This window comes from Cydia splendana, chromosome 17 (assembly GCF_910591565.1).
Source record: "Cydia splendana chromosome 17, ilCydSple1.2, whole genome shotgun sequence".
Classification (NCBI taxonomy): domain Eukaryota; kingdom Metazoa; phylum Arthropoda; class Insecta; order Lepidoptera; family Tortricidae; genus Cydia; species Cydia splendana.
In genome coordinates, this window is record NC_085976.1 from 8,144,542 (window position 1) to 8,171,885 (window position 27,344).

General features: G+C 40.5%; 1 protein-coding gene across 2 annotated transcripts in view; it reads right to left on the reverse strand.

Annotated features, from left to right (window-relative positions):
- Positions 1–27,344, reverse strand: part of LOC134798682 (furin-like protease 2) — a 371,313-nt gene that overhangs the window by 116,650 nt on the left and 227,319 nt on the right. For both annotated transcript variants that reach the window (XM_063771053.1, XM_063771052.1), the window contains exon 2: positions 26,513–26,774. In XM_063771053.1, the coding sequence (XP_063627123.1) occupies positions 26,513–26,674 (162 nt within the window). In that variant the 5' untranslated portion in view covers positions 26,675–26,774. The remainder of the gene's footprint in view (positions 1–26,512; positions 26,775–27,344) is intronic.

Below are 27,344 nucleotides of genomic sequence, written 5' to 3' on the forward strand. Positions count from 1 at the left end.
CCGGATCCATCATCAGACCCTCAGTACTACCTTGTGTCAAAGATCTTGTTGCGACAAATCAAACGAGCCCAAACACGAAGTGGTTCAGTTACATGGTAGACTGGTACCCGTGGCCACAGTCCAGCTCCATCATCAGACCCTGAGTACTAACTTGTGTCAAAGATCTTGTTGCGACGAATCGAACGAAGCCAAACACGAAGTAGTTTAGTTGCATGGTTGATTGGTACCGGTCACCACCTTCCCGATCCGTCATCAGACCCTCAGTACTACCTTGTGTCATAGATCTTGTTGCGACAAATCAAACGAGCCCAAACACGAAGTGGTTCAGTTACACGGTAGACTGGTACCCCTGGCCACCTTCCAGCTCCATCATCAGATCCTGAGTACTATCTTGTGTCCAAGGTCTTGTTGAGACGAATCAAACGAGCCTAAACACGAAGTGGTTTAGTTGCATGGTTGATTGGTACCGGTGACCACCTTCCGGCTCCAACATCAGACCCTGAGTACTATCTTGTGTCAAAGATCTTATAGAAACGAATAAAACGAGCCTAAACACGAAGTGGTTTAGTGGCATGGTTGATTGGTACCGGTGACCACCTGCCGGCTCCATCATCAGACCCTGAGTACTATCTTGTGTCAAAGATCTTGTTGAGACGAATCAAACGAGCCTAAACACGAAGTGGTTTAGTTGCATGGTTGATTGGTACCGGTGACCACCTTCCGGCTCCATCATCAGACCCTGAGTATTATCTTGTGCCAAAGATCTTGTTGAGACGAATCAAACGAGCCCAAACACGAAGTGGTTTAGTTGCATGGTTGATTGGTACCGGTGACCACCTTCCGGCTCCATCATCAGACCCTGAGTACTATCTTAAGTCAAAGATCTTGTTGAGACGAATAAAACGAGCCTAAACACGAAGTGGTTTAGTTGCATTGTTGATTGGTACTGGTGACCACCTTCCGGCTCCATCATCAGACCCTGAGTACTGTCTTAAGTCAAAGATCTTGTTGAGCCGAATCAAACGAGCCCAAACACGAAGTGGTTTAGTTGCATGGTTGATTGGTACCGGTGACCACCTTCCGGCTCCATCATCAGACCCTGAGTACTATCTTGTGTCAAAGATCTTGTTGAGATGAATAAAACGAGCCTAAACACGAAGTGGTTTAGTTGCATGGTTGATTAGTACCGGTGACCACCTTCCGGCTCCATCATCAGACCCTGAGTACTATCTTGAGTCAAATAAATACATATAGAATGTCAGGTCGTTTCAAATATTTTTAATCCTGTCCGGTAGTTTATTAAACTGTACCATTATAAATTATAATACTATAAAAACGGTGCTAGGATCAAAGTCTCTCGTTGCGGTTTACACGCACACAGTATAGCGTTTTACACGGCGCCCGCCGCACACAATGATAAAAAACCTCGTCGTCGCCGTTGAAAATGTGCGGAGCCGACCGACACACGTCCTGCCTCTACAAGCTCTGCCGCGGCACTGAGCTGGCGCAGCGCGCGTCATCGGTAATATAGAGTAGTTTTCAAAAAATTGCCAAAAAATTATAGTAGAATTTCATAAACACTAATGTATACCAACAGTATAAGCAAACGTTGCAGATTGCTTGAGTATGAAAATGACTTCGATATTAAGTAGATTTTCGTAGGAATTGACACTTGTTTCGGAGAGAAAATCGAGTTCGTTTTACTTTGATTTTCTCTTTCTCAAAGGTATGTAGGAAAAATATAGTTTGATATGCCTAAAGTACAGGGTATTAGTAATACAAAATAGCCAGGTTTAGCAGAGTAAAATTCTCAACATTTCCAAATAAGAGCTCGCCATTCAGTGCTTCACGGGGTTTTTCGGAAACGACCATCAGAAAAAAAATCATTACTAATTTAATAAGTCCTTTTTCTAATATTTACAACGATATTTATAAAGATAAGAAGACGCTTTTACTGGAACAAGTACTCATTGTTTCTAATAATGAGCGCAAAGTCCTGAATTTCGTCGACTAGTATCATCAATTTTGCATTATTTCGACTTTTCTTGTAAGAGCGCTCTTAAATAAAGTTTACATTTCAGGATAGCGTTTAAATAATTGCGAGGTTGAAAGAGTCAGTCTTTATGTACGTTTTATTTAATGAAAGAAAGTAGGTACAGGTCCATTAGGGCGGGAATATTCATCGGGTGCAGCGGAATGATAATCATTCCGGTTATTGTTATGGGTTCGGCGCCGGGTGAATTAATTCTACGAGCTCAAGCTGGGCCATTGGTAATTTGCGGTGAGTTCCTTCTTTATCTACATTCTGTAGCAACGAAACCTCATCAACGTTAAAGGGCTTTTTATCACATTAGTAAATAAAAGTATTAGAGAAAATGTCGCCTTCTGAACTTTGCTGACTCCTCAAACATGTAAACCTATTAACAAACTAAAAATGGTTCTCGTGAAATGTGTCTCCTCGCCTCTGCCTTCACCTTTCCAAGAATGAGGACATTAAACCAATTTTTCACTTGTCACGATCGTAAAGTTCGTCTTTATGGATGAGTGCAGGCTGCATAAAACGGATTTTTATGCGTTAGTGCATAAAAGTAAAATCGATTGCATTATCAATTGTACTGTAGCATAATTTAGCAAAACCAGAGCTATTTTTCGCCATTGTTTTGCCCGACTGCCGCACCGAAAATTATATTTTAAGAGCGTATTAACATTTTACATTTGTCTAATTATTTGGTACCGCTGCGGCCCAACCCACACCGTTTGATGGATTACAATGTCTGAAAGTTTCATTAAATTCGTCGCTTTTTGAAACACGACGCCTTTTAGGCTTTTTATGTCGAAATAGTGAACGTTAGTAACAGTCCACAGTTATTTTCGTCGGTAAAGTGTTTTAGTTCCCACCGTACCCACCTCGAAGTGGCACTTCAATGAAAATGTAGTACAAAGTGCGCGTGTCCTCAAACGCTCTTTCGCTTCAGCCACAAGCGATAAGAGCGCTCCAGGGGCTTGATTCTATATTAGCTACCCGCGAACAGACGAGACAAAATCCAAACAAAACCAGTATAAATCGGTCTCAGTTCTTCAGAATCTCGGGCTCAATTAATACTGGATAGATCAGATACTCGACTCGTTCATACTTGGATAGCGATTGCATAAACATCTCAGGAGCGATTTCGGAGTACGTCAAATACAGCGTTCAGGATAGTGAGTGTTTGGCCAGCCTCTCCCGACAATGGTGGTGTGTCTGTTTGCCACGTAGATACTAGTTTGCTTACCTACTCTAGCGCCTAAAGATTTATTCACATCACACTTAACCGCAGATTACATAAGAGCCTTGGCACACTAGGTGCGTACATGGCAGAATTTAACGTGGATTGTGTACTAAGCACTAGATACTCCACCCTCACAGGTACACAATAAAAGTGTTCTTACTTTCTATGAAAATATTTTAATTTGTGTTATTTCAAGTAGACACTCTACTATTTAACATGTATTTAAGTATTTCGGTTTATAATCAAAGTGTTTAAAAAATACGAAAAAATAAAATACAACCACAATAAGGAACCTAACTCTAATAATCATAAAGGTCTAAAAACTCTCAAGTTTATAATGGTCCTATCCCAATATCCGCAGAAAGTGGATTATGAGATATAGGTACTTACAACCTTTTGTGCCATATGTTTAATTCACTTACAAAATTTAGAACATATCTAGCAAGAGCAAGGATTAAATTTTGATACATTTTTTTGTTTGAAGAAGTTAAGCTCCAGTGTAAAGTTACGGAACTTTCAGTACAGCCGCCACCAGTTTTGACATTGACATATTCGCTTACGTCTACGTAACTTACTTTCTATGCATCCCGCTCGCACTGGCATAGGTATTAGTGCAAAGTAAGTAACGTTAGATAACTTAAGTTTAAAATTTAACGATAGGTGTATATACAGGGTGGAAAGGCACGACGATCCTTCCCGGAAGTATTAGGTCATTTAAGTGATACAGAGACTATTGGTAATGGTAAGAATCGTTATCATCATCATCATCTCAGCCATAAGACGTCCACTGCTGAACATAGGCCTCCCCCTTGGACCTCCATACGTGCCGGTTGGAAGCGACCCGCATCCAGCGTCTTCCGGCGACCTTAACAAGATCGTCTGTCCATCTTGTGGGTGGACGTCCTACGCTGCGCTTGCTAGTCCGTGGTCTCCACTCGAGCACTTTTCGACCCCATCGGCCATCTTCTCTGCGTGCAATGTGGCCTGCCCATTGCCACTTCAGCTTGCTAATCCGGTGGGCTATGTCGGTGACTTTAGTTCGTCTACGGATCTCCTCATTTCTGATTCGATCACGTAGAGAAACTCCGAGCATAGCCCTCTCCATAGCTCGTTGAGCGACTTTGAGTTTTGAGATGAGGCCGATAGTGAAAGACCACGTTTCGGAGCCGTAAGTCATCACTGGTAACACACATTGATTAAAGACTTTCGTCTTGAGGCACTGAGGTATGTCGGACGAAAAGACATTACGTAGTTTCCCGAACGCTGCCCAACCGAGTTGGATTCGGCGGTTGACCTCTTTCCCGAAGTTGGACCTACCTAATTGGACTACTTGTCCTAGGTAGATGTACGAGTCAACAACTTCGAGTACCGAGTTCCCAACAGAGACTGGGATGGGCACAACATTGGCATTTGACATAAGTTTCGTCTTGTCCATGTTCATTTTCAAGCCCACCCGTTGTGAAACTCGGTTGAGGTCATCGAGCATCATGCTGAGTTCCTCCATCGACTTTGCCATGACTACGATATCGTCGGCAAACCGAAGGTGAGTGATGTATTCGCCGTTGATGTTGATGCCAAGTCCTTCCCATTCCAGGAGCTTGAAGGCGTCTTCCATTACGGCAGTAAACAGTTTCGGAGAGATAACGTCTCCCTGCCTTACGCCTCTTCGCAATGGAATCGCCCTCGTGCTCTGCTCCTGTACTCGGACCGACATGGTGGCGTTACTATACAAACACTTCAACACTTCGATGTACCGATAGTCAATATGGCATCGCTGAAGAGACTCAAGCACCGCCCATGTTGCCACCGAATCGAAGGCTTTCTCATAGTCCACAAACGCTAAGCATAATGGCAAGTTATACTCTTCGGTCTTCTGTATAACTTGCCGCAGCGTATGGATGTGGTCTATGGTACTATAGCCTTTTCGGAAACCGGCTTGTTCGGGAGGCTGGAAGTCATCAAGTCTGTGTTCGAGACGGTTCGTGATGACCCTTGAAAACAGCTTATAGACATGGCTCAGAAGCGTGATGGGTCTGTAGTTCTTCAATAGGTTGTTATCACCTTTTTTGAAGAACAGCACCACCTCGCCTCTACTCCATGTTTCAGGCGTTATGCCCTCGGACAAGACGGAATTAAAGAGCTTCTGGAGGACTTTAAGTACCGGTGTTCCACCCGCTCTCAGAAGCTCTGAAGTGATTCCGTCTTTGCCCGGCGCCTTGTTGTTCTTAAGCTGCTTCAGGGCCATCCTAATCTCGTACAGACTGATGTCCGGGATATCTTCGGTATAATGTCGGGACAGCTTGGCTCTTGGATCTCCTACCAAGCTGTCAACGGGCTTTGCGATCGAAGTGTATAACTGTCCATAGAACCTCTCGATCTCACCTAAAACCTCCGCTTTGCTCGACGCTATGCTGCCATCTTCCCGTTTCAGCTTTGTCAGCTGGCTTTGCCCAATAGACTTGTCCTTTGCGAACACTTTGGAGCCTTGGTTTCGCTCAATAGTCTCTTTAATACGGTTAGTATTAAAGAGACGCAGATCATGTCGCAGGGACTTAGATATACGTCTATTGAGCTGCCTATATGACTCCGCGTCATCGGGAGACTGCAACTGTAGCGAGCGTCGTTCAGCCATGAGGTTCAAGGTTTGCTCGGTCAATTTCTGAGGTCTATCTTTACGGCGGGATCTAAAAAACTTAGACCCTACTGTGTGGACAGTTTCCACTAGCCCGTCGTTGATTTCGTCCACTGAAGCCAAGTTCTCTAGGCAAGCAAAACGGTTAGAGAGCTCGAGTTGAAAGCTTTCGGGGTTTTGAACATAGGCTCGAGTAGGTCGGAGCGTAGACTTCATCAGGCTGGACCTTTCAAGTTTAATATTGATATTCAGTGTGCCTCTTACGATTCGGTGATCACTACCGGTCTTTACCCTGTTGATCACAGAGACATCACTGAATATCCGTTTCTTGTCGGTCATGATGAAGTCTATCTCGTTTCTCGTGGAACCGTCAGGACTCATCCAGGTCCATTTCCTGTGAGGCGGCTTCTGGAAGAAAGAGTTCATCATGAAGAGTTCCTCTCTCTCCAGAAAGTCGGCCAGCCTCTGACCCCTAGGGTTCCGTTGCCCATACCCAAATTGCCCCACTCTCAACTCATCCCCGCTTCTCTTGCCCAACTTTGCGTTGAAGTCCCCCATAACAACAGTAAAGTAGGTTTTAGAAGTATGTATGGCCCTACTTACGTCCTCATACATAGCTTCTACTTCATCATCGGAGTGTGACGAGGTCGGTGCGTATACCTGAATGACCTTCAGCGAATATCTTTTGGATATTCTGAGTATTAGGTATACCACCCTGCTCGACACACTGTCGATGGTTATTATGTTGTTTACGAGGGACTTGTGAACGAGAAACCCGACACCACCTTGGGACTGTTGGTCGCCCTCCCGGTGGTAGAGCAAGTTACCAGACTTCAGGGTTGTCGTGTCCTCCCCCTCTCTACGGACTTCGCATAACCCTACAATGTCCCAGTGTAACCTGCTCAGTTCCTCTTCCAGCTCGCAGATCTTTTCGTCAGTCCTCATAGTGCGTATGTTGTGTGTTACCAGGGCCAGTCGTCGTCGGGGCGGGTAGCCGGATCTTTGCCGGAGATTCTTAGCACCCCTGACCCCGCTAATGCCCTGACCGCTACCATAGCCAGAGCACCGGGGGTCGCCGGAACCTCGGGGCCGTGGTTCTATTGTGCTCATCATGATGGGGGGTGAATGCCATAATCGCCACGCTTGGCAGGCGGGTTGGCGATCGCAGTCGAGTACACCGAATTTGAGGGACGCTGCTGCCCGTCCACCGGTGGTCTTGGACGTAGTTTAAGGACATACCCGGGTCCGGAGTAAAGAATGAGAGGTAAGAATCGTTAATTGAGTAAAAAATAAAAATTGCAAAAATACTACTTTTTAACTGTGGTGATAACCCTATAGCATGTGCACATGACGGCTAGATTAAGGATCTCCGTCGGGAAAGCTCGGGACTTTACACTTTTTTCCGATCGTTGACAGTATCGCAATGATGTATGAATGACGCATAAATGTCAAATAAATCAAATGCATGCAAAAATATTACAAACAATTTTATTACTTTCTTAGATAATTACTTTTTTCCAATATTTAATACTATCTTCTTTTCACATACGGTGTTCAAATGTACCTCCGTGTATTACAACGCCGCCGCAGCCCGTACCCGAGTATGTCGATGCACATGCGATATAGTGTATGCTCTTCGTCATTTATCCTCCGCAGAAAGCACCAATTAGCCTTTGTCTCATTTCGTCCGCAGTTTCACATTCCGTTTGGTTTGGTACACCATATCTTTTACACAGCCCCACAAATTTAAATAGCCACGAGCATCTAACATTTTTATTTGAAGAATATGACATTCAATAAGTATAGTTCAATGAAAATTTAATTTCAAACATCAGACGTCTTGTCTATTTCCTACCACGCAAGAAGGTTTGTTAGTTTGGTATTGAAGAAGTATTTATTCTTGATTTATTCTTAGTATTTAATTTTTGCAAGTTCATTTGGTGCAACTAACACAACCTACATGTAATTTTTTATTATTTTAAATAATTTCCAATTATTCGAAAATAATTTTGTGAAACGAGTTAAGAAACTAAAACCTTTTTATCAGTCAAGGAAACCAGAGATATTTATTATGAAAGAGGTTGTTGTTGTTGTTATTATCATAACTACTTTATTTACAACTGAATAAATTCACATTCTATGTTCAAAGTGGCCTCCGTGCATAATAATGCAGGCTGCAGCCCGTGCGCGAGTATGTCGGTGTACCTTTGCTAATATTCGCTCTCGAACGTTTCTACGGCGCAGGCTGGCGAAAGCAATGGTTAACCTTTGCCTCATTTCTTCGGCGTTGTCACACTCCGTTTTGTACACTATATCCTTGATAGTCCCCCAAAGAAAAAAGTCTAGAGGCGTCAGATCCGGAGGTCGTGGTGGCCAACGATGCGGTCCGAACCGGCCGATCCATCTATCTCCGAATTCGTCGTTCAGGGCTAGCCGCACTTCGTTAACAGAATGGGCCGGTGCACCATCTTGCTGGAACCATACTTCTCTACGCTCGGCCACTGGTAAATCGTCAAGGTAATTCTGCAACTCCGTATTCAACAGTTCCAAGTATCCAGCTCTGTTCAAAGTTGGAGGCAAAAAAACAGGTCCAATCAGTGTATCCCCGTGTATTGCAGCCCAGACGTTAACGGACCACCGATATTGGTGACCCGAATGTCGGTATTCGAACGGATTTTCTACTGCATACATATGTTCATTTCGCCTATTCCACATGCCGTTACGGAAAAACAAACTTTCATCGCTCCAAATAATGCGGCGGATGAACAGGCGATCTTCCTCCAGTTTATTTAAAAGCCAACGGCAGTATGCTGCTCGTACAGGGCAGTCCCTGGGCAGCAGAGCTTGAACTCGCTGAATGCTGTAAGGGTGAAGACGTGCACGTTTCAAGATTTTGAGTACTGCGGTATGAGTTAGGCGGAAATGTCGGGCTGCCTGCCTCGAACTAGCCCTTGGATTTTGCTCGAAATACCGCAGCACTCGCTCTTCAAGTCTTGGTGCAATGTGAACTACACCTCCTCCCCGTTGGTCGTTTTGGCCCGTTCGTGGTACTATGGGCTCATTATTTGCCACGCGATCAATGGCCCGTAAAATTGACATACGGCTAGTTGGGTGTGGTGGAGGATATCTTTGTCTGTAGCGTCGTAACGTCTCGGCGGCATTATAATTACACTCCACGGGGAATACCTAACTAACAAACCTTCTTGCGTGGTAGGAAATAGACAGACCGTCTGATGTTTGAAATTAAATGTGCCACAAATTGCAAATTACGCGATAAAACCTAGTTCCAAAATGCCCTTGGGAGCCCGCGATTACCTAAATTTGCTTATGTTATCCGTATAACATAAGCAAATTTAGGTAATCGCGGGCTCCCAAGGGCATTTTGGAACTAGGTTTTATCGCGTAATTTGCAATTTGTGGCACATTTAATTTCAAACATCAGACGGTCTGTCTATTTCCTACCACGCAAGAAGGTTTGTTAGTTAGGTATTTAAGAAGTATTTATTCTTGATTTATTCTTAGTATTTAATTTTTGCAAGTTCATTTGGTGCAACTAACACAACCTACTTGTTATTTTTAATTATTTTAGATAGTTTCCAATTATTCGAAAATAATTTTGTGAAACGTGTTAAGAAACTAAAACCTTTTTATCAGTCAAGGAAACCAGAGATATTTATAAGACGATTGCGTACTTTTGAGTGGTTGTCAATGTCACCATTTGAACTGTCGTTGTAAACAATGTTGTGGTTAGTATTATTAATATTAAGGAATAACATAACTATTTCATTCAAGTATTGAACAAGTGGAACCACTAAGAAAGCGAAAATCCTGCAATGATTCTTACCGTGCTGTAAGCAGACCTAAAAATGGTTAGATGGCAACAAATTAGCATAATTTCCTGTCGAATACTGATTGTTTACAAGTAAGTTCATTGACCCTGTCACCTGTTAGGGTTAGAACAAAGTAGTTTTTTGCGTGGATGTTTAAAAGGTCATAATTTAGAAACGGTTGCCCATATTAACATAGTTTCTATGGAGAAAATATAGAGCTTAGGCTAAACTATCTCCCATTTCCGGAAAGGATCGTCGTGCCTTTCCACCCTGTATAATACAGATTTATGCAAATTAAGGCAATCGCGTCACGTACCTTTTTGCGGAATGAATGTGTTGTATAACACAATCTTCAGAAAATTCGCGCTTATGTACAAATTCGTACTAAATTTTAAGTAATCTGCGACATCGGTGCGAACCTGGCCTAGTAAGGCCCGGGAACTCGATCAATTTGACTCTACAAACATTAGGCGGGATGTTTGCTTCGCGAGCGCTAAAGGTGACGGGGTGCGGAATTTGGGAAAACCGAGGCCTCCGATAAATTGAAGAACCCGAGCACACTTGCTGCAGTGTCGTAACGTGTTTTATGGCGAAGGTGAGAGAATTATTTTAGAATGCTAAGAGAAAACATTTTTTTTTAAAGACAATCTTACACAGATCGACCAACAGTAATCTGCGACATCGGTGCGAACCTGGCCTCTAGTAAGGCCCGGGAACTCGATCAATTTGTCTCTACAAACATTAGGCGGGATGTTTGCTCCGCGAGTGCTAAAGGTGACGGGGTGAGGAATTTGGGAAAACCGAGGCCTCCGATAAATTGGAGAACCCGAGCACACTTGCTGTAGTGTCGTAACGTGTTTTATGGCGAAGGTGAGAGCATTATTTCAGAATCGTAAGATATTTTTGAAGTGAAAACTTCTTTAGCGGCGCTGTGCACTTTTTGAGGTGGGGAAAAAATGTTAAACTCGAGACAGCGTAAGGCGTAAGGCGTAACCCTCTCTTTCTACCGCGCGGCGAAAATGTATGCCTGAGCCTGCTGTTTCGTTTAGGCGGCACAGGGCGCTTGCGTGACGTCATGTGTGACGGACAATGTCATTGTTTTTTGATTTAAATGCCATCTAGTGAGTTTCCCTCAAACTGGTATTAATATAACTGTAGTACTCACAGTGATGTGCTTAGGGGTTTCAAGTAATGCGACGATATAACGCTAGATGGCGTTAACCTCAATTATACATAGTGCTGCAGACATTTTGCACTATATGGCGATGTTATTAATTAATATTTTGAGTTACAATGTCGTTGAGTTTTCACTTCTGCCGGCACTCCCGGAGTGCAACCCGTTGTTTTTTTTTAACACAATCTTACACAGATCGACCTAACCCCAACCTAATAGAAATAAAATAGAAATGAATTTAAAAATTCTGTTTTACTAGTTCTACGAGTTCTCTATTTTGACGGTAATACGCTTCGAGCAACACGGAAGGGAGGCGGCATTCGCACTATTTCCCCTCTGCCGAGGTACAAGATTAGCGCGTCAATCTAATCTAGCGCGGGTAATAAAACTAGTTGCACTTGGATTTTTCACTAGACCGAGTCCGGACGCGCGCGTGAACACTGCTGCACAAAAATGCCTGTTTGCTCGGTTTTTTGTTATAAAAAGAGGTCGGGGACATCAAATTTACAAAAAGAAAGTGTTTCATTTCACATGTAATATTTTTTTTTACATATCATACGTTTAATTACATTCAAACACAATTATTATATTTTAGTCTCATGTAATTGTTGGATTTATCGATTTTGCTCGCTCAGTACAAATTGCGGATCGGTCGAGCGACAAATCCGACTTCTCATCTCTCAGAATACAATAACATACTTCAACGAAAATGTGTTAGTGTGCGTGTTGTGACACTTGTCACTCGTCCGTACACAAAAAGAGATCGAGGTTTGCAAGATTTGTCTTTGACGTGTGTCATTTTCTATGTATTTGTGTCGTCATTACAGATTGGATTTTGTATGTAAGTGTGTGAGAAGTGCGACTGTGTGCACCTTTCCCCCCGCGAAAAACGGCAGAAAGATTTGTACGGTGAGATATCGCTTGGGCCCCTCCCTTCCGATGTGTCGGAAGCCGGTGTTGCTCGAAGGTAATACGGCACCATAATACAAACGCATTACTAAATTGCAAGTACGAATATTAACATAGAAATCAGGCTGTAAGGTTTTCCAAACTCTAGGTGCTTTGAACTTTCCATTCCACTTTTGCTAGTGCTGCTCAAGTCGGAAGGCTCTCAACTTATATTTCTGATAAGCCATTCCTATTCCACGTGCAGAGCGCTCTATAACGGCCGACAAATTCATGGTGGGCGATATTTATTTATGGTGGGCAATCGAGGCTGATTTGCGTTATATTCAATTCAATTTATATTACCACTGTATACAGTGTGTACCTAGCCATTGGACAAAGCCGAAATGTATACATATATACATTAGGGTATTTAGAACCAGTATACAAAGTATCATAACAATCGGTGTAGCGGTTACGAAGAAATTAACAAGTTACGATTTATTTATTTTGGAGCAACCTGTATGTGTTAGCCCTCCTGAGGTAATAAATAGTATGAAACCTTCATCGACCGTTTTGATTATCTTTTTTATTTAAGTATGACATTAATAAGATTCTGACTTTTGACAAATGTCATCATTGCCGCACATTTTCAAACAAATTGTCAAAAGCACTGCCAATGATTAATACAGTATGTTCCTTTTTGTTGTCGATTATAGGAAATAACTTTTGGTTGATAATTTTTTTTTTATCTTTTGTTCTAATTAAAAAAACCGGGCAAGTGCGAGTCGGACTCGCGCACGAAGGGTTCCGTACCATAATAAAAAAAAAAACAAAAAAAAAGCAAAAACAAAAAAACGGTCACCCATCCAAATACTGACCACTCCCGACGTTGCTTAACTTTGGTCAAAAATCACGTTTGTTGTATGGGAGCCCCATTTAAATCTTTATTTTATTCTGTTTTTAGTATTTGTTGTTATAGCGGCAACAGAAATATATCATCTGTGAAAATTTCAACTGTCTAGCTATCACGGTTCGTGAGATACAGCCTGGTGACAGACGGACGGACGGACGGACAGCGAAGTCTTAGTAATAGGGTCCCGTTTTACCCTTTGGGTACGGAACCCTAAAAATATTACCGCTAGAGCACATCTGAGAAGTAACCCTACGTGGGATTTCAGGGTTTGTCCAATGGTTAAGGTCACTCTGTATATCTCAATTATATTAATTTTAGGACGAATATATTTGTATAACTAAAGCAGAGACGGTACCCACATAGATTTACACATTGATTGGGCGAAAACTGCACCGGTCTGAGAACGGCCATCTTTAGTGCAAAAGTTTGTAAATGTTTTATTTCATTGTTTTAGGTTGTAAGTTTTACTTTTTTTACTGTATTTTATATTTACTTTTACACATTTTATTATATTGTATTTATTTTTTTGGGTTTCTTGCCTGCCAAATAAAGAATTTATTATTATTTATTGATCCGCCTGTTGCTATCTCTATTGCACGCGCGCAATTATATATTGCTGTCCTGTCCATGATGCCGGTTGTCAACGTCACTGTGCGAGCTTGACCTGCTTGACAGCAATATAATAATGCCTTTGCAATAGAGATGTCAACAGGGGGTTCAATGTACGAAAATCTATATGAAACGCGTCTCTTCTAATATACAACTGAGTACTAATCATAGTCTAATAAAACATGGTCTTCTCTTCCCAGAGTGACACAAGCCTACGTCACAATAACATTGCCACTTTATATAGCGCTATCGCATATTATCATATAGCGCTGTCGCATGATAACGTAGGCTTATGTCAGTCACGTGACCACGAAAAGACGGGAAGAGAGTACCAGGCGGAGTATATTATTATACCATGGTACTAATGCTTACCGTTTGACTCGCTGTTCAGTGCAGCATTGGGAATAGACAACGCACCACGTAGAAATAATTCGACGTGGAACATTCGGAACATATTTCATCGAATACCTTCCATATTATTCTCAAAGGGAATTAATGGCTGTATCAAGCAAATGGCGGTATTGTTCGTAATTTCATTTGGGGAGCTTTTGTTGTATTTTAAAGAGAAAATCATATAAATTTCACAGATGCACAAAAAGATTTTTTGCAAAAACCGCATCCATCGCATTTACTTTGTTTATTAAAAAGAGTGTGAGATTCGGTGACATGTGCCACATGTGTAGGTCAAGTTTTTTTTACTCATGATTAGAGATGCACCGGATATTCGGTTACTATATCCGGTCTATCCGGCCGGATACCGGATAGTAACATTGCTTGATTTTGGAGTAAACAAAATTGGAGTAAGAAACAGTCACGGTTATAATTAGAGATGCCCCGAATAGTGAATTTGGCCGAATACCGAATACCGAATATTCGGCCCCTCTCTCGGCCGAATACCGAATATTCGGCGACCGAATATTCGGCATGACATGCGAACATTTTAAGTCACAATTATTATGAAAACTGTTCTCCAACAAAGCACAACGTTTGCTAAGATATATTTTTATGTTGAACAGAATTAATGAATGTAGGTAGTTAGAGTCAATCAAATCAGACCCATGATAAAAATAAAATATTTTGTAATCAACAAATTCTCAAAAACGTGCCTTCGTATTTAACTACTTTCCAAGAATACATTTTAAATATTAAATATAATATACATACCTAGTTTTTGGTTATTTTTGTTGTAATTTTTCTCTTTAGGTAGGTGCAACAGATATTCGGTATTCGGCCGAATAGTAGGCAACATTCGGCCGTATACCGAATATTCGGCAAAGTGGCCGAATAGGCCGAATACCGAATAGTTGCCGAATATTCGTGGCATCTCTAGTTATAATCGTACTCGTTTATTATTTTAAAACAATTTAAACATTCCACTCACTTGCACGCGCACTCATTTCGAACCTAGAAATGAGTGCGCGCGAACGTTCACTACGAAATAGGTCAAAACCTGCATAATGCGCACCTGAAAAATCGAAATGTAGGTATAGTTCCGCGGGCCGAATATTCGGCCGATGGTCAGGCCAAATATCCGGCATCCGGTATCCGGCAAAACAACTATCCGTTGGATCTCTACTCATGGATTATCTACATACAATACTAAAATCGACAATATGTTAATGACGACTTTTATCAAAAACTCAGATGTTTTTATTGATAATTTCGATGCTATCTGTAAAATGTTTAAAAAATCCGAGTCGTTCACTTCAATAGATTTTGTAATTTACAAAAAGAACATAATTATTTTCTTTGTTTTGCGCCTAGGGAGGAATCTGAGCTATTTTATGTTGTAGCCATAGAATTGGCATTGCAGGTTGAGCGAGTAAATAGACACGTCTGTAGAACCAGAGTGCCTACCGCGAACAACGTTCGACGTGTTGCCTCCCTGTCACGCTTACGTACGAATTTACAAGAGCGAAAGAGAAGCAACACGTCGAACGCGGTTCGCGGGAGGCCCCCAGAGATAATACAATAGACATAAATGACATAATATTATATGTACTAAAGGATTTCTCTCCGAAGGAACACTTGGTCAGGATACAATGCCATCGTTTAGCACGTGGTGGGAAATATGATTTTAATTCTTGACTCGTGTTAAAGATTACTACAAACCACTCAATAAATAACAATATTTAACAGTAAAAATTTCCTTGTCTCGAAAAAAATATGCGTGCTTTAAAGCACCAATAAGAGACCGGAAAATGCGCTTACCTTAAAAACCGGCCAAGTGCGAGTCGGACTCGCGTTCCAAGGGTTCCGTACATTAAGTCCGACTCACGCTTGACTGCACATTTATAATAGGTTTTCTTGTCATCTATAGTTAAAGAACTATTTTGTGTATTTTTTTCAAAATTGTAGACCCAGTAGTTTGTGAGAAAAGGGGGGGGGGGGGACTCAGACAGACAGACGCAATATAAATTTAAATAATAATATAAATTTCGAATTCTCACAAAAATTTAAGAAGGTGTTCATTTGGATTTGGATATGTCTCATAGTAACTCGTTCATTTTGCTCTCGGAATACGATCTTTGGTGAATCTTTAAAATAATGGCTTATAAGCAGTGATCGTACATTTTCCAGCATCTTTGGTGCAGCAGAGTGGTGTTAACAGAATTGGTATAGATAATTTTGATTAAATTTTGTACAGTCGAGTTCACATTGTAATACCAATGTTACAAAAATATATATATTTACAAGCCTCTAAGACACTGACAATAAGGTCGTGTATATATTTTTGGAACGTTGGTATGTAAATATGTTTGTGAACTCGACCTTACAATACATAATTTGCTGAGAAAGAAAAAAAACGTCGCTATAACATTGTAGGTCGATGTAGAGTACATGAAGTAAAGCTGTGCGCAGATAGTTAGGTATCGGGAACATTAATCACTGGTAAAACTTAATTGGACGGCCGGAGCTGACAGACAGTCGCGGACTCCGCCGGAGGGTGTTCGCTGTTACTGGTAACATTTGTACGATGAGGACATTTAAGGAAATGCGATGGAAATTACTCTTTATTAAAGTTGAGTAGTTGGCCGACGAAGTAGTATTATGAACATTAATTACTGGAAAAACTTAATTGGGCGGCTGGAGCTGACAGACAGACGCGGATTCCGCTGGAGGGTATTCGCTGTTAATATACTGGTAACATTTGTACGATGAGCACATTTAAGGAAATGCTATGGAAATTATCCTTTATTAATATTGCTTTAATAGTACTAGTAGTTGGCCGACGAAGTAGTATTATTTAAGAGCGCTCTTACAAGAAAAGTCGAAATAATGCAAAATTGATGATACTAGTCGACGAAATTCAGGACTTTGCGCTCATTATTAGAAACAATGAGTACTTGTTCCAGTAAAAGCGTCTTCTTATCTTTATAAATATCGTTGTAAATATTAGAAAAAGGACTTATTAAATTAGTAATGATTTTTTTTCTGATGGTCGTTTCCGAAAAACCCCGTGAAGCATTGAATGGCGAGCTCTTATTTGGAAATATTGAGAATTTTACTCTCGTAAACCTGGCTATTTTGTATTACTAATACCCTGTACTTTAGGCATATCAAACTATATTTTTCCTACATACCTTTGAGAAAGAGAAAATCAAAGTAAAACGAACTCGATTTTCTCTCCGAAACAAGTGTCAATTCCTACGAAAATCTACTTAATATCGAAGTCATTTTCATACTCAAGCAATCTGCAACGTTTGCTTATACTGTTGGTATACATTAGTGTTTATGAAATTCTACTATAATTTTTTGGCAATTTTTTGAAAACTACTCTATATTACCGATGACGCGCGCTGCGCCAGCTCAGTGCCGCGGCAGAGCTTGTAGAGGCAGGACGTGTGTCGGTCGGCTCCGCACATTTTCAACGGCGACGACGAGGTTTTTTATCATTGTGTGCAGCGGGCGCCGTGTAAAACGCTATACTGTGTGCGTGTAAACCGCAACGAGAGACTTTGATCCTAGCACTGTTTTTATAGTATTATAATTTATAATGGTACAGTTTAATAAACTACCGGACAGGATTAAAAATATTTGAAACGACCTGACATTCTATATGTATTTATTTGACTCAAGATAGTACTCAGGGTCTGATGATGGAGCCGGAAGGTGGTCACCGGTACCAATCAACAATGCAACTAAACCACTTCGTGTTTAGGCTCGTTTTATTCATCTCAACAAGATCTTTGACTTAAGATAGTACTCAGGGTCTGATGATGGAGCCGGAAGGTGGTCACCGGTACCAATCAACCATGCAACTAAACCACTTCGTGTTTGGGCTCGTTTGATTCGTCTCAATAAGATCTTTGGCACAAGATAATACTCAGGGTCTGATGATGGAGCCGGAAGGTGGTCACCGGTACCAATCAACCATGCAACTAAACCACTTCGTGTTTAGGCTCGTTTGATTCGTCTCAACAAAATCTTTGACACAGGATAGTATTCAGGGTCTGATGATGGAGCCGGCAGGTGGTCACCGGTACCAATCAACCATGCCACTAAACCACTTCGTGTTTAGGCTCGTTTTATTCGTTTCTATAAGATCTTTGACACAAGATAGTACTCAGGGTCTGATGTTGGAGCCGGAAGGTGGTCACCGGTACCAATCAACCATGCAACTAAACCACTTCGTGTTTAGGCTCGTTTGATTCGTCTCAACAAGACCTTGGACACAAGATAGTACTCAGGATCTGATGATGGAGCTGGAAGGTGGCCACGGGTACCAGTCTACCATGTAACTGAACCACTTCGTGTTTGGGCTCGTTTGATTTGTCGCAACAAGATCTTTGACACAAGGTAGTACTGAGGGTCTGATGATGGATCCGGAAGGTGGTGACCGGTACCAATCAACCATGCAACTAAACCACTTCGTGTTTGGCTTCGTTCGATTCGTCGCAACAAGATCTTTGACACAAGTTAGTACTCAGGGTCTGATGATGGAGCTGGACTGTGGCCACGGGTACCAGTCTACCATGTAACTGAACCACTTCGTGTTTGGGCTCGTTTGATTTGTCGCAACAAGATCTTTGACACAAGGTAGTACTGAGGGTCTGATGATGGATCAGGAAGGTGGTCACCGGTACCAATCAACCATGCAACTAAACCACTTCGTGTTTGGCTTCGTTCGATTCGTCGCAACAAGGTCTTTGACACAAGTTAGTACTCAGGGTCTGATGATGGAGCTGGACTGTGGCCACGGGTACCAGTCTACCATGTAACTGAACCACTTCGTGTTTGGGCTCGTTTGATTCGTCGCAATAAGATGTTTGACACAAGATACTACTCAGGGTCTGATGATGGAGCTGATGATGATAGACAGGTACCCGTCGCCACCTTCGCGCTCCATCATCAGACCCTGAGTACTACCTTGTGTCAAAGATCTTGTTGAGATGAATAAAACGTGCCTAAACACGAAATGGTTTAGTTGCATGGTTGATTGGTACCGGTGACCACCTTCCGGCTCCAACATCAGACCCTGAGTACTATCTTGTGTCCAAGATCTTGTTGAAACGAATAAAACGAGCCTAAACACGAAGTGGTTTAGTTGCATGGTTGATTGGTACCGGTGACCACCTTCCAGCTCCATCATCAGACTCTGAGTATCACCTAGTGTCAAAGATCTTGTTGAGACGAATCAAACGATCCTAAACACGATGTGGTTTAGTTGCATGGTTGATTGGTAATGGTACCTTCCAGCTCCATCATCAGACCCTGAGTACTGTCTTGTGTCAAAGATCTTGTTGAGACGAATCAAACGAGCCCAAACACGAAGTTGTTTAGTTACATGATAGACTGGTACCCGTGGCCACCTTCCAGCTCCATCATCAGACCCTGTGTATCTTCAGTGTCAAAGATCTTGTTGAGACGAATCAAACGAGCCTAATCATGTTACTACATGGTTGATTGGTATCCGTGACCACCTTAATCATCATCAGATCCTCAGTACCAGTTCGTTTTTAAACCCTCGTTGATACAAACTTTACAACCTATAGGTACCAAATGCAATGACGAAACATGTAAATAAGCGAGTAGGTACCTATAATTTCTTTCGAGTAATATACCTTCATAAGTACGAGTATGGGGCTATTCATAAATTACGTCGTTTCAAATGGGAGGAGTGGGGGGGGGGGTCTGGACATCGGATGATGGTAACATGACGTAGGAGGAAACAGATTCATCCGAAGCTTGATTTTTGGATGATTTGAGGGGTGTGGGGGGGGGGGGGGGGGGGGGTCAAAAATCGTCAAAAATAGATGACGTAATTTATGAACAGCCCCTATGTACATTTGCACTGCATTTAGTATTTTCGTACTTACCAAATAACAGTTTTAGAACTTTAAAAGTTAAGTACAGTTAGTGTTGTTATGGTTGATTTCAATATGCTTCGCGAAGGATCAAGAATGTTTAATCCATCATTGTAGTGCGAGTGTGGTAGAAGGGATCGGCGTACTGAGCTCGCACGGCCTGCCGCAGCGCGTAAAATACCTAAACTCGCTCAACGCCGAAATGTAATAGCGCTCTTAATCACGGGTAAAACTTAATTCGACGGCCGGAGCTGACAGACAGTCGCGGACTCCGCTGGAGGGTGTTCGCTGTTACTGGTAACATTTGTACGATGAGCGCTTTTGAGGAAATGCGATGGAAATTATTATTTATTTTAGTTGTTTATACTGAATTGCTAGTAGGTACTTGACCAGCCGAGTAGCATTGGGAACATTAATCACTGGTGAAACTTAATTTGTTTTTAAACAAAAATGTGAGGAACTGAAGTCATTCAACGTTATTAATTATCTTAAATATCTGAACAATTAGATTTTTTTTAATAATTTTAGTTCTCATAATTTTACTCAATCTTCTCATAATTTATTGTCAATACAACCTAACCAAATATGGTCTAATTGCGATTAGAATATATTTATCTCCTGAAGATGTTAGGTGCATGTGAAATCAAAAATAAGGCATGTAATAAATAATTACCGATAATGCCTAATAGACCGGGAGACAGTGACACATTTTACTGGGTCATTTGTACCAGTATGGCGGTTCGTCAGGAGTCTAAGTACGTAATGAAGGAAAGAAAAATGATGGTCATAGCGCTGGTACCGGCGGCCCAATCGCGTGGGCGTTAGTCGAACGTGTCAGATAAAATACGAGTGTCGAACGATTTGTTCCACAAAAATCCTCGCATTTTCCGATAGTCCATAAAAAAGAAGTAGGCGGTAGCGTAATGCCATACTTCTCCGGTGTGACTTAAAAATTGTACACATTTGCCACCTCCTACAGGTATGGCATTATGAGATTTCCATTTATGATCACAGAGAAAGTGTTGAAAAAAAAATTCAAGATGGTACAAATCGTTTAGCACAAAAAAAATTAACTCCCTTGCGGCGGTATGGCGGCCATTTGGAACCATCCGAAAAGTATGGCATGGTGATGTCCATGAATGGCTGCTCGACGATGATCACCTGTGCAAAAATTAGCTTGGCACAAATGGTTGAATGGTTTTTTTTTAATTAATGTGTTCGCCTCAGTATGGCGTAGTGATGGGTAGGACATCAATTTAAAATGAGTTTGTATGAGTACCTCATTTTCTAAAATGAGGTGTTACAATGTCTTACTTCAAATGAGGTGAGGTACTAGCATATATTCAGCGTCGACTATTCCATTAACTCCAACGGCGACAAAAATATTTAATGTATATACATATTTATGTATTCATCACTTCCTTTATAAATAAATAAGTAGTAATATTTAATTGGAGTGCAATTCTGGAGGTTAAGAATAGAACTTTTAGGAGAAAGATAATTTTAGAATCAAACTAAGAACATAAAGTACCTAACTTAATTTGCTGCTTTTATGAAACTTGTTCTAATGTAGCTCTTTTTTATTGTTAGATTGTTTAGACCTCCTCCTTGCTACTTGATATAATTTTAAGTATAATAATCACTAGCGACCCGCCCCGGCTTCGCACGGGTTAGCAAATTATACACCTAAACCTTCCTCAAGAATCACTCTTTTGATAGGTGAAAACCACATGAAAATCCGTCCAGTAGTTTTTAAGTCTATCGCGAACATACAAACAAACCCACAAACAGACAGACGCGGCGGGGGACTTTGTTTTATAATATGTAGTGATATATTTCATAAGTACCTATTAACCATAAAACTACCACATTTTTAACAAACTAAGGAGAACAAATTCAATATTTTCACTAGTCATTATTATATAGAAGTGACTAACTTACCACCTCAGATAATTTAACAGTAATATCATCAATATGATAATAAACAAAGCACCATTCGCGCCTGCCGCACCGGCTACATTTACACTTCATTTTTTCATGCAAAAGGCACCAAGGAAGATCCGCGGGTATATTTACTGGCAAAAACTATGTCCATATTTTGTTATGATTATAAGAATTATCACTAGGTATTAGGTATTAGAGAACTAAAATTAACTAGGTAGTGAACGAAGTACGAACAAAATAAATATAAATATGTCATAATCATAACTTGACAGTTCGAAGTCGTTTGTTTACAAAGAATGTTAATAAAAAGTATTGCAAATTCAAATCGGTATAATTTACATCTACATTTTTATTTTACCTATGAAAATTATACTTACTTTTTATTTAATAAACTTGAAACTTATTGAAATTATCATAAATTGTGTACGCTACCGTATTATATTTCAATAATATTTAAGTTACTTAAGGGATTTCTGTTTCTAAGCAAGCTTCGTAAATGCCCGCCTGGTATACAGAGGGCGTACCGCGAACCAAGTTCGTCATGTTGCCTTCCTGTCACACTTACGTACGAATTTACAAGTGCGACAGAGAAGCAACACGTCGAAATTCGTTTTGAGACTGATTTCTCGCGCCATTTTGACACGTAAGTTAGGATCAAAAAGGCGTAAGATGTATGAAAGCTTGCAGCGCTTACGCTTGTTGTCTTTCGTGTTTAATTTTTAACGTATTTTCGGTGGTGACGCGAGGCGATATTGAAGTACGGCGCGTGTCTGTCTCACTCCCTCTTTGGGTATTTCTAATTCATTGTTTCATTTTGAAAGGATTGAGGTGTTCATGTCACAGAGAGGCGGTGAGTGGTACAAACTCAATGCTTTTCTCGGTGGACCTTTTGTCGTTGCAATAAGGTTTGTAGTTCGGCAGTTGACAGTGTGGACCATTACGTCCATTACTCGTTTCTTCATTTGAGTTTTGAGTGTCGGCGAGCGGGCGAGCACCTCGAGCGCCTCGCGCGATCCAGGGACTCTCTTGCGAGGTTATGAGGAGCGTATGAGTTTTGAAGGTCGCGAGTGAAATTGAAAGGATAAGAGTTTTTTTAAATTTGAAGTGTGTGAATGATTTGTGTGGCAAGAGGTGTTTGTGATGCGCGCGAGTAAATGAGTAAAATGAATAGAGGAGTGATGTAAGACATTTTTGCGGTATGAAGTACTGCGACAAATTAACAAAATGAGTGGTACAAATGAGGTGCCTCACGAGTGAGCGACTCAACACTAGTATGGCGGCCTGTAAGTCACACCGGAGTAGTATGGCATTACGCTACCGCCTACTTCTTTTTTATGGACTATCGGAAAATACGAGGATTTTTGTGGAACAAATCGTTCGACACTCGTATTTTATCCGACACGTTCGACTAACGCCCACGCGATTGGGCCGCCGGTACCAGCGCTATGACCATCATTTTTCTTTCTTTCATTACGTACTTAGACCCCTGACGAACCGCCATACTGGTACAAATGACCCAGTAAAATGTGTCACTGTCTCCCGGTCTATACGCGCCCACACAAGCGCCGTCTAGCGTGTAAAATACTAGCATCGCTCGCAAAACGCTGACGCTAGCAACTTCAAATATGCTGCGCAAGTGTTTGCTGCTTATAGCGAGAGCACAGATCACCTCCGGTAGATTTTTATAGTATAAATTATCTAAGATGATTTTTTCGGGTTCGGGTGCTAATCCGTTAAACAAAAGCCTTTGTTTCTTTTAAGAGCGCTCTACAGCACGTGCCAAAGCAACCATTTCGTTTAAAAAGCAACTATCGTGATAGTATTAAGGTTCAAATTCATGGGACACCTCGTTCAGAGAACAATCATGGTGGTCTTGTTTTTGGAGATAACAAAACGTGTTATCTCCGATATGGGCTGTTTTATGAATTTGAACCATATAAATAGAATAGTAAGTTTGCTTTTTAAACGGGCTTGTTCCCGTTACTTATGTCGGGGCTATTAGCAGTACGTAGTGTAAACACCGCATAAAGGAAACAATACCTTTTGTTGAACAGATTAGGGTCCGAGCCCGAAAAAATCACCTGAGATAATTCATACTATAACTTGAGCAGTGATTCCGACTATCATAATTATCATAAACCACACAGCCGTAGCGACAAAACTGTTGCGCCGTGAGGTGGACGAGTCGTTAGTGAAGCCTACCGTAGTTTATGAATCACAAACGAAACTTGCTCGCAGCGCTATTATGTATTTTGTACTTAAAACTTATCATCAAAAAACACAACTTATTCTAGCAGTCTTGTTTTAAATAGACCCTGACCTGCTATGAATTGAAAAATGCCCAATTTATATTTTATTTCAAACGTTGTTTATCCAATCCCAGTTATTCGTGGAATTGGCATTGTATTAATATGATTTTCCGAATATGGAAAGCCCTGGATTTATATCTTATTTTTTAATTATAACCTTTCAGGTAACAGAAGGGTTAAATAATGGCTGCTATTTAACTGACCACCACATTTAGTAAAATTTAATACCAAAAAAATCTACTTTACCACCCTAAAATAATAAATGATCACCAAAATTATAACACCATTTTAATGTGAAATGATTACCAATTTTATTACATTTTACTATCCTATTAAAGGAAATGACACCAAACTAATCATTATTAACCCAAAAATTGTAAATGATTACCAAATTTCAAACCCCATTTTAATGTGAAATGATAACCAAATTTTTACATCTTGCTATCCAATTAAATAAAATGCCACCAAAATAATCATAGTATAAACCCAAAAATAGTAAATGACCACCAAAATTAGAACTCCATTTTAATGTAAAATTATAACCAAATTTTTAAATCTTGCTATCCTATTAAAGCAAATGACTCCAAAATAATCATTGTAAACTAATGTAAACCCAAAAATAGTAAATGACCACCAAAATTGTAACCACATTTTCATTTAAAATGTGCAAATATTTAATATATCGTTATCCTATTAAATTAATTAATCCACTTCGTCACCTTTTTCTAACCTAACCTAACCCACTTTTCTAGTAGAATTTCGTTTCTGTATGGGTCGCAGTTCAAACCTAACCTAACCCACTTTTTTTATAGCATTTCTTTTCTGTAAGGGTCGCAGTTCAAACCTAAACTAACCCACTTTTCTAGTAGCATTTCTTTTCTGTAAGGGTCGCAGTTCAAACCTAACCCAACCCAGTTTTCTAGTAGCATTTCTTTCTGTAAGGGTCGCAGTTCAAACCTAACCTAACCCACTTTTCTAGTAGCATTTCGTTTCTGTAAGGGTCGCAGTGCTAACCTAGCCCACTTAACTGATAGCAGTTCAAGCCTAACCTTACCTACTTTTCTAGTAGCATTTTAGTATGCTACTAGAAAAGTAGGTTAGGTTAGGTAGGTATGCGGTGCGGGGTACGGGGGGTTGAGCGGGAGGGGCTAGTAATTTTGGCATCATTTTACTTTATTTGGTGATATGTATAAATATTTTGGTAATGATAGTGGTTTATTTAGGTGAAAATATCGCATTAATTTGGTCTTCAAGATTTGGTGATCATTAATGATTTTTGGTGATCATTCAATATATTTGGTATTCGAATACTATTTGAAGTGCAGTCGTAATTAAAACGGTGGTACTTTTGTAATTTTTTTGGTGTTCAGTAATTTTTTTTTGGTAAGCATGATTTTTTTATTTAGGGTACCAAAATATTTTTTGGTGGTCATTATATTTCTAGCCTTAAATAATTTTTTATTCAAAGATATATTTTACCTTACCAAGATAAGAATTAAGTACGACGTTACGACTTACGAGTCCTACACTTTTTAAAGCTAGTTAATTACATTACACTATTGAGCTCGTTAATTACTTTGTTGATATCAGAGACTAGTAAATGGATTTATTACGATTTACTAGACCGGTCGATATTCTGTTATTTACACACAGATTGTAAACTTAAAAGGCTTTATTCGTACGAGCGCCTTAAAGTGATGAACTCGAATCATTTAACATGCTTTATCTATTGTATTGTTATCTGTGAGCAAGAGCCTTAATGAGAAATCTGCTTACTTATATCTAGTATTAGCGATGAGTTCTTAACAAACTTACCGTGTAGTGTAGTTTATTACATACATTAGGTAGTTACGTAGACATCAGTTCTCTAATGAGCACTCTAGTTTACCTTGTTATATACTACATATATTGATATTATTTGGGCCTCAAGCTAAAGCATTTCCACCGGTATTTAGACTCGCAAATATACTGTAAATATGTTTACTTTAAAATATTTATTTTTAGGGTTCCGTACCTCAAAAGAAAAATACGGAACCCTTATAGGATCACTCGTGCGTCTGTCTGTCTGTCCGACCTTTCCCCCCCCCCCCTTTATCTCCGAAACTACTGTGTCTAAAATGTTGTCAAAAATACACAAAATAGTTCTTTACCTATAGCTGACAGAAAAACCTATTAGAAATGTGCAGTCAAGCGTGAGTTGGATTTAATACTTAGTTTTTGATCCGACCACTACGGGTTTTTTTAAAGACATTTCATGCTCGTTCCACATTAAAAATATACATTGTTAAAATTGGGTAATGTACGGAACCCTTGGAACGCGAGTCCGACTCGCACTTGACCGGTTTTTTTTTTGTTCAAGCAAGTTGCTGCTAATAAATTACATTGTTTCTGCTATTACACTGAAAAAAATATGAGCTATCGAACACACATTAAAATTATTTCATTAAAATTAACTGCTATTACAATATCAACTAATGTACGAGTACGTTCGTTCGTACGTAACGTACAAACAGTAAAATTTACTGCTTGGTTCGATAGGCTCATATGGAACTGTTTAAAGCATTCAACGTTAATGCAATTTCAATTGTTTTAAACGATTTTTTTTCTCAGTGTAGACACATGACACTTGCACTCACCTGTCCGTGGTTGAGGAACCCGTGCCTCGCGGCGATGTCATTCACGTGGTGCGCCCCGGCGGGCACGTGCACCGCGAACTGGTTGTGGTACATGCTCTCGCGCACCGCGCCGCTCCACCCCAGCACCGCCAGCAGCGCCAGCGCGCGCCATGACTGACACATGACACTTGGTATCACTCACGCACACAACCACATCAGGGTCAACTCACACAACTTTGCACTGTGTTCTTGAGGCTTCAACGGGCATCCCACTTTTGATCACCTGTAAAGAGAAGCAATATTGAATTTCGTTGAACAATTAATACTGTTGATAATCACTACATTTTTAAAATAAAGTCCCGTAATTATGATATGGAAACGTATTTTTTCGAGAGGCGTAACTGCTATACATACTTATTAGTATTCTTTGCTCCCTTATCAAAAGGCTTAATTAAAATGCTCCGTAATTGGTCCGCTCCGCGTTCGAACACAAGAGGCGAGAAATATTAAAATTTAATAAAGTGTTATTCCCTCACCGCATTTTATTCCTAGCTTTTATTATAACGGTCCATAAATATAAAGAGAAAATTCGGGCCACGATAAACATATTTGCAGGAGCGGCGTAGGGTAACCAGTTTAATTTAAAGTCCTAGCAAATTCGCTGACTGGGGGTCATCCATTAATTACATCACACGTTTAGGGGGAGGGAGGGGGTCAAGAAAATGTGACATGTTGTGACAAGGGGGAGGGGGGAGTCATAAACTTTGTGACGTCACTTTAACTTCATCAGTAACCGAAAATGTAATTAAATTATTTTATACGCTAATTATCATTTAAATAACAAGGTTTTCAA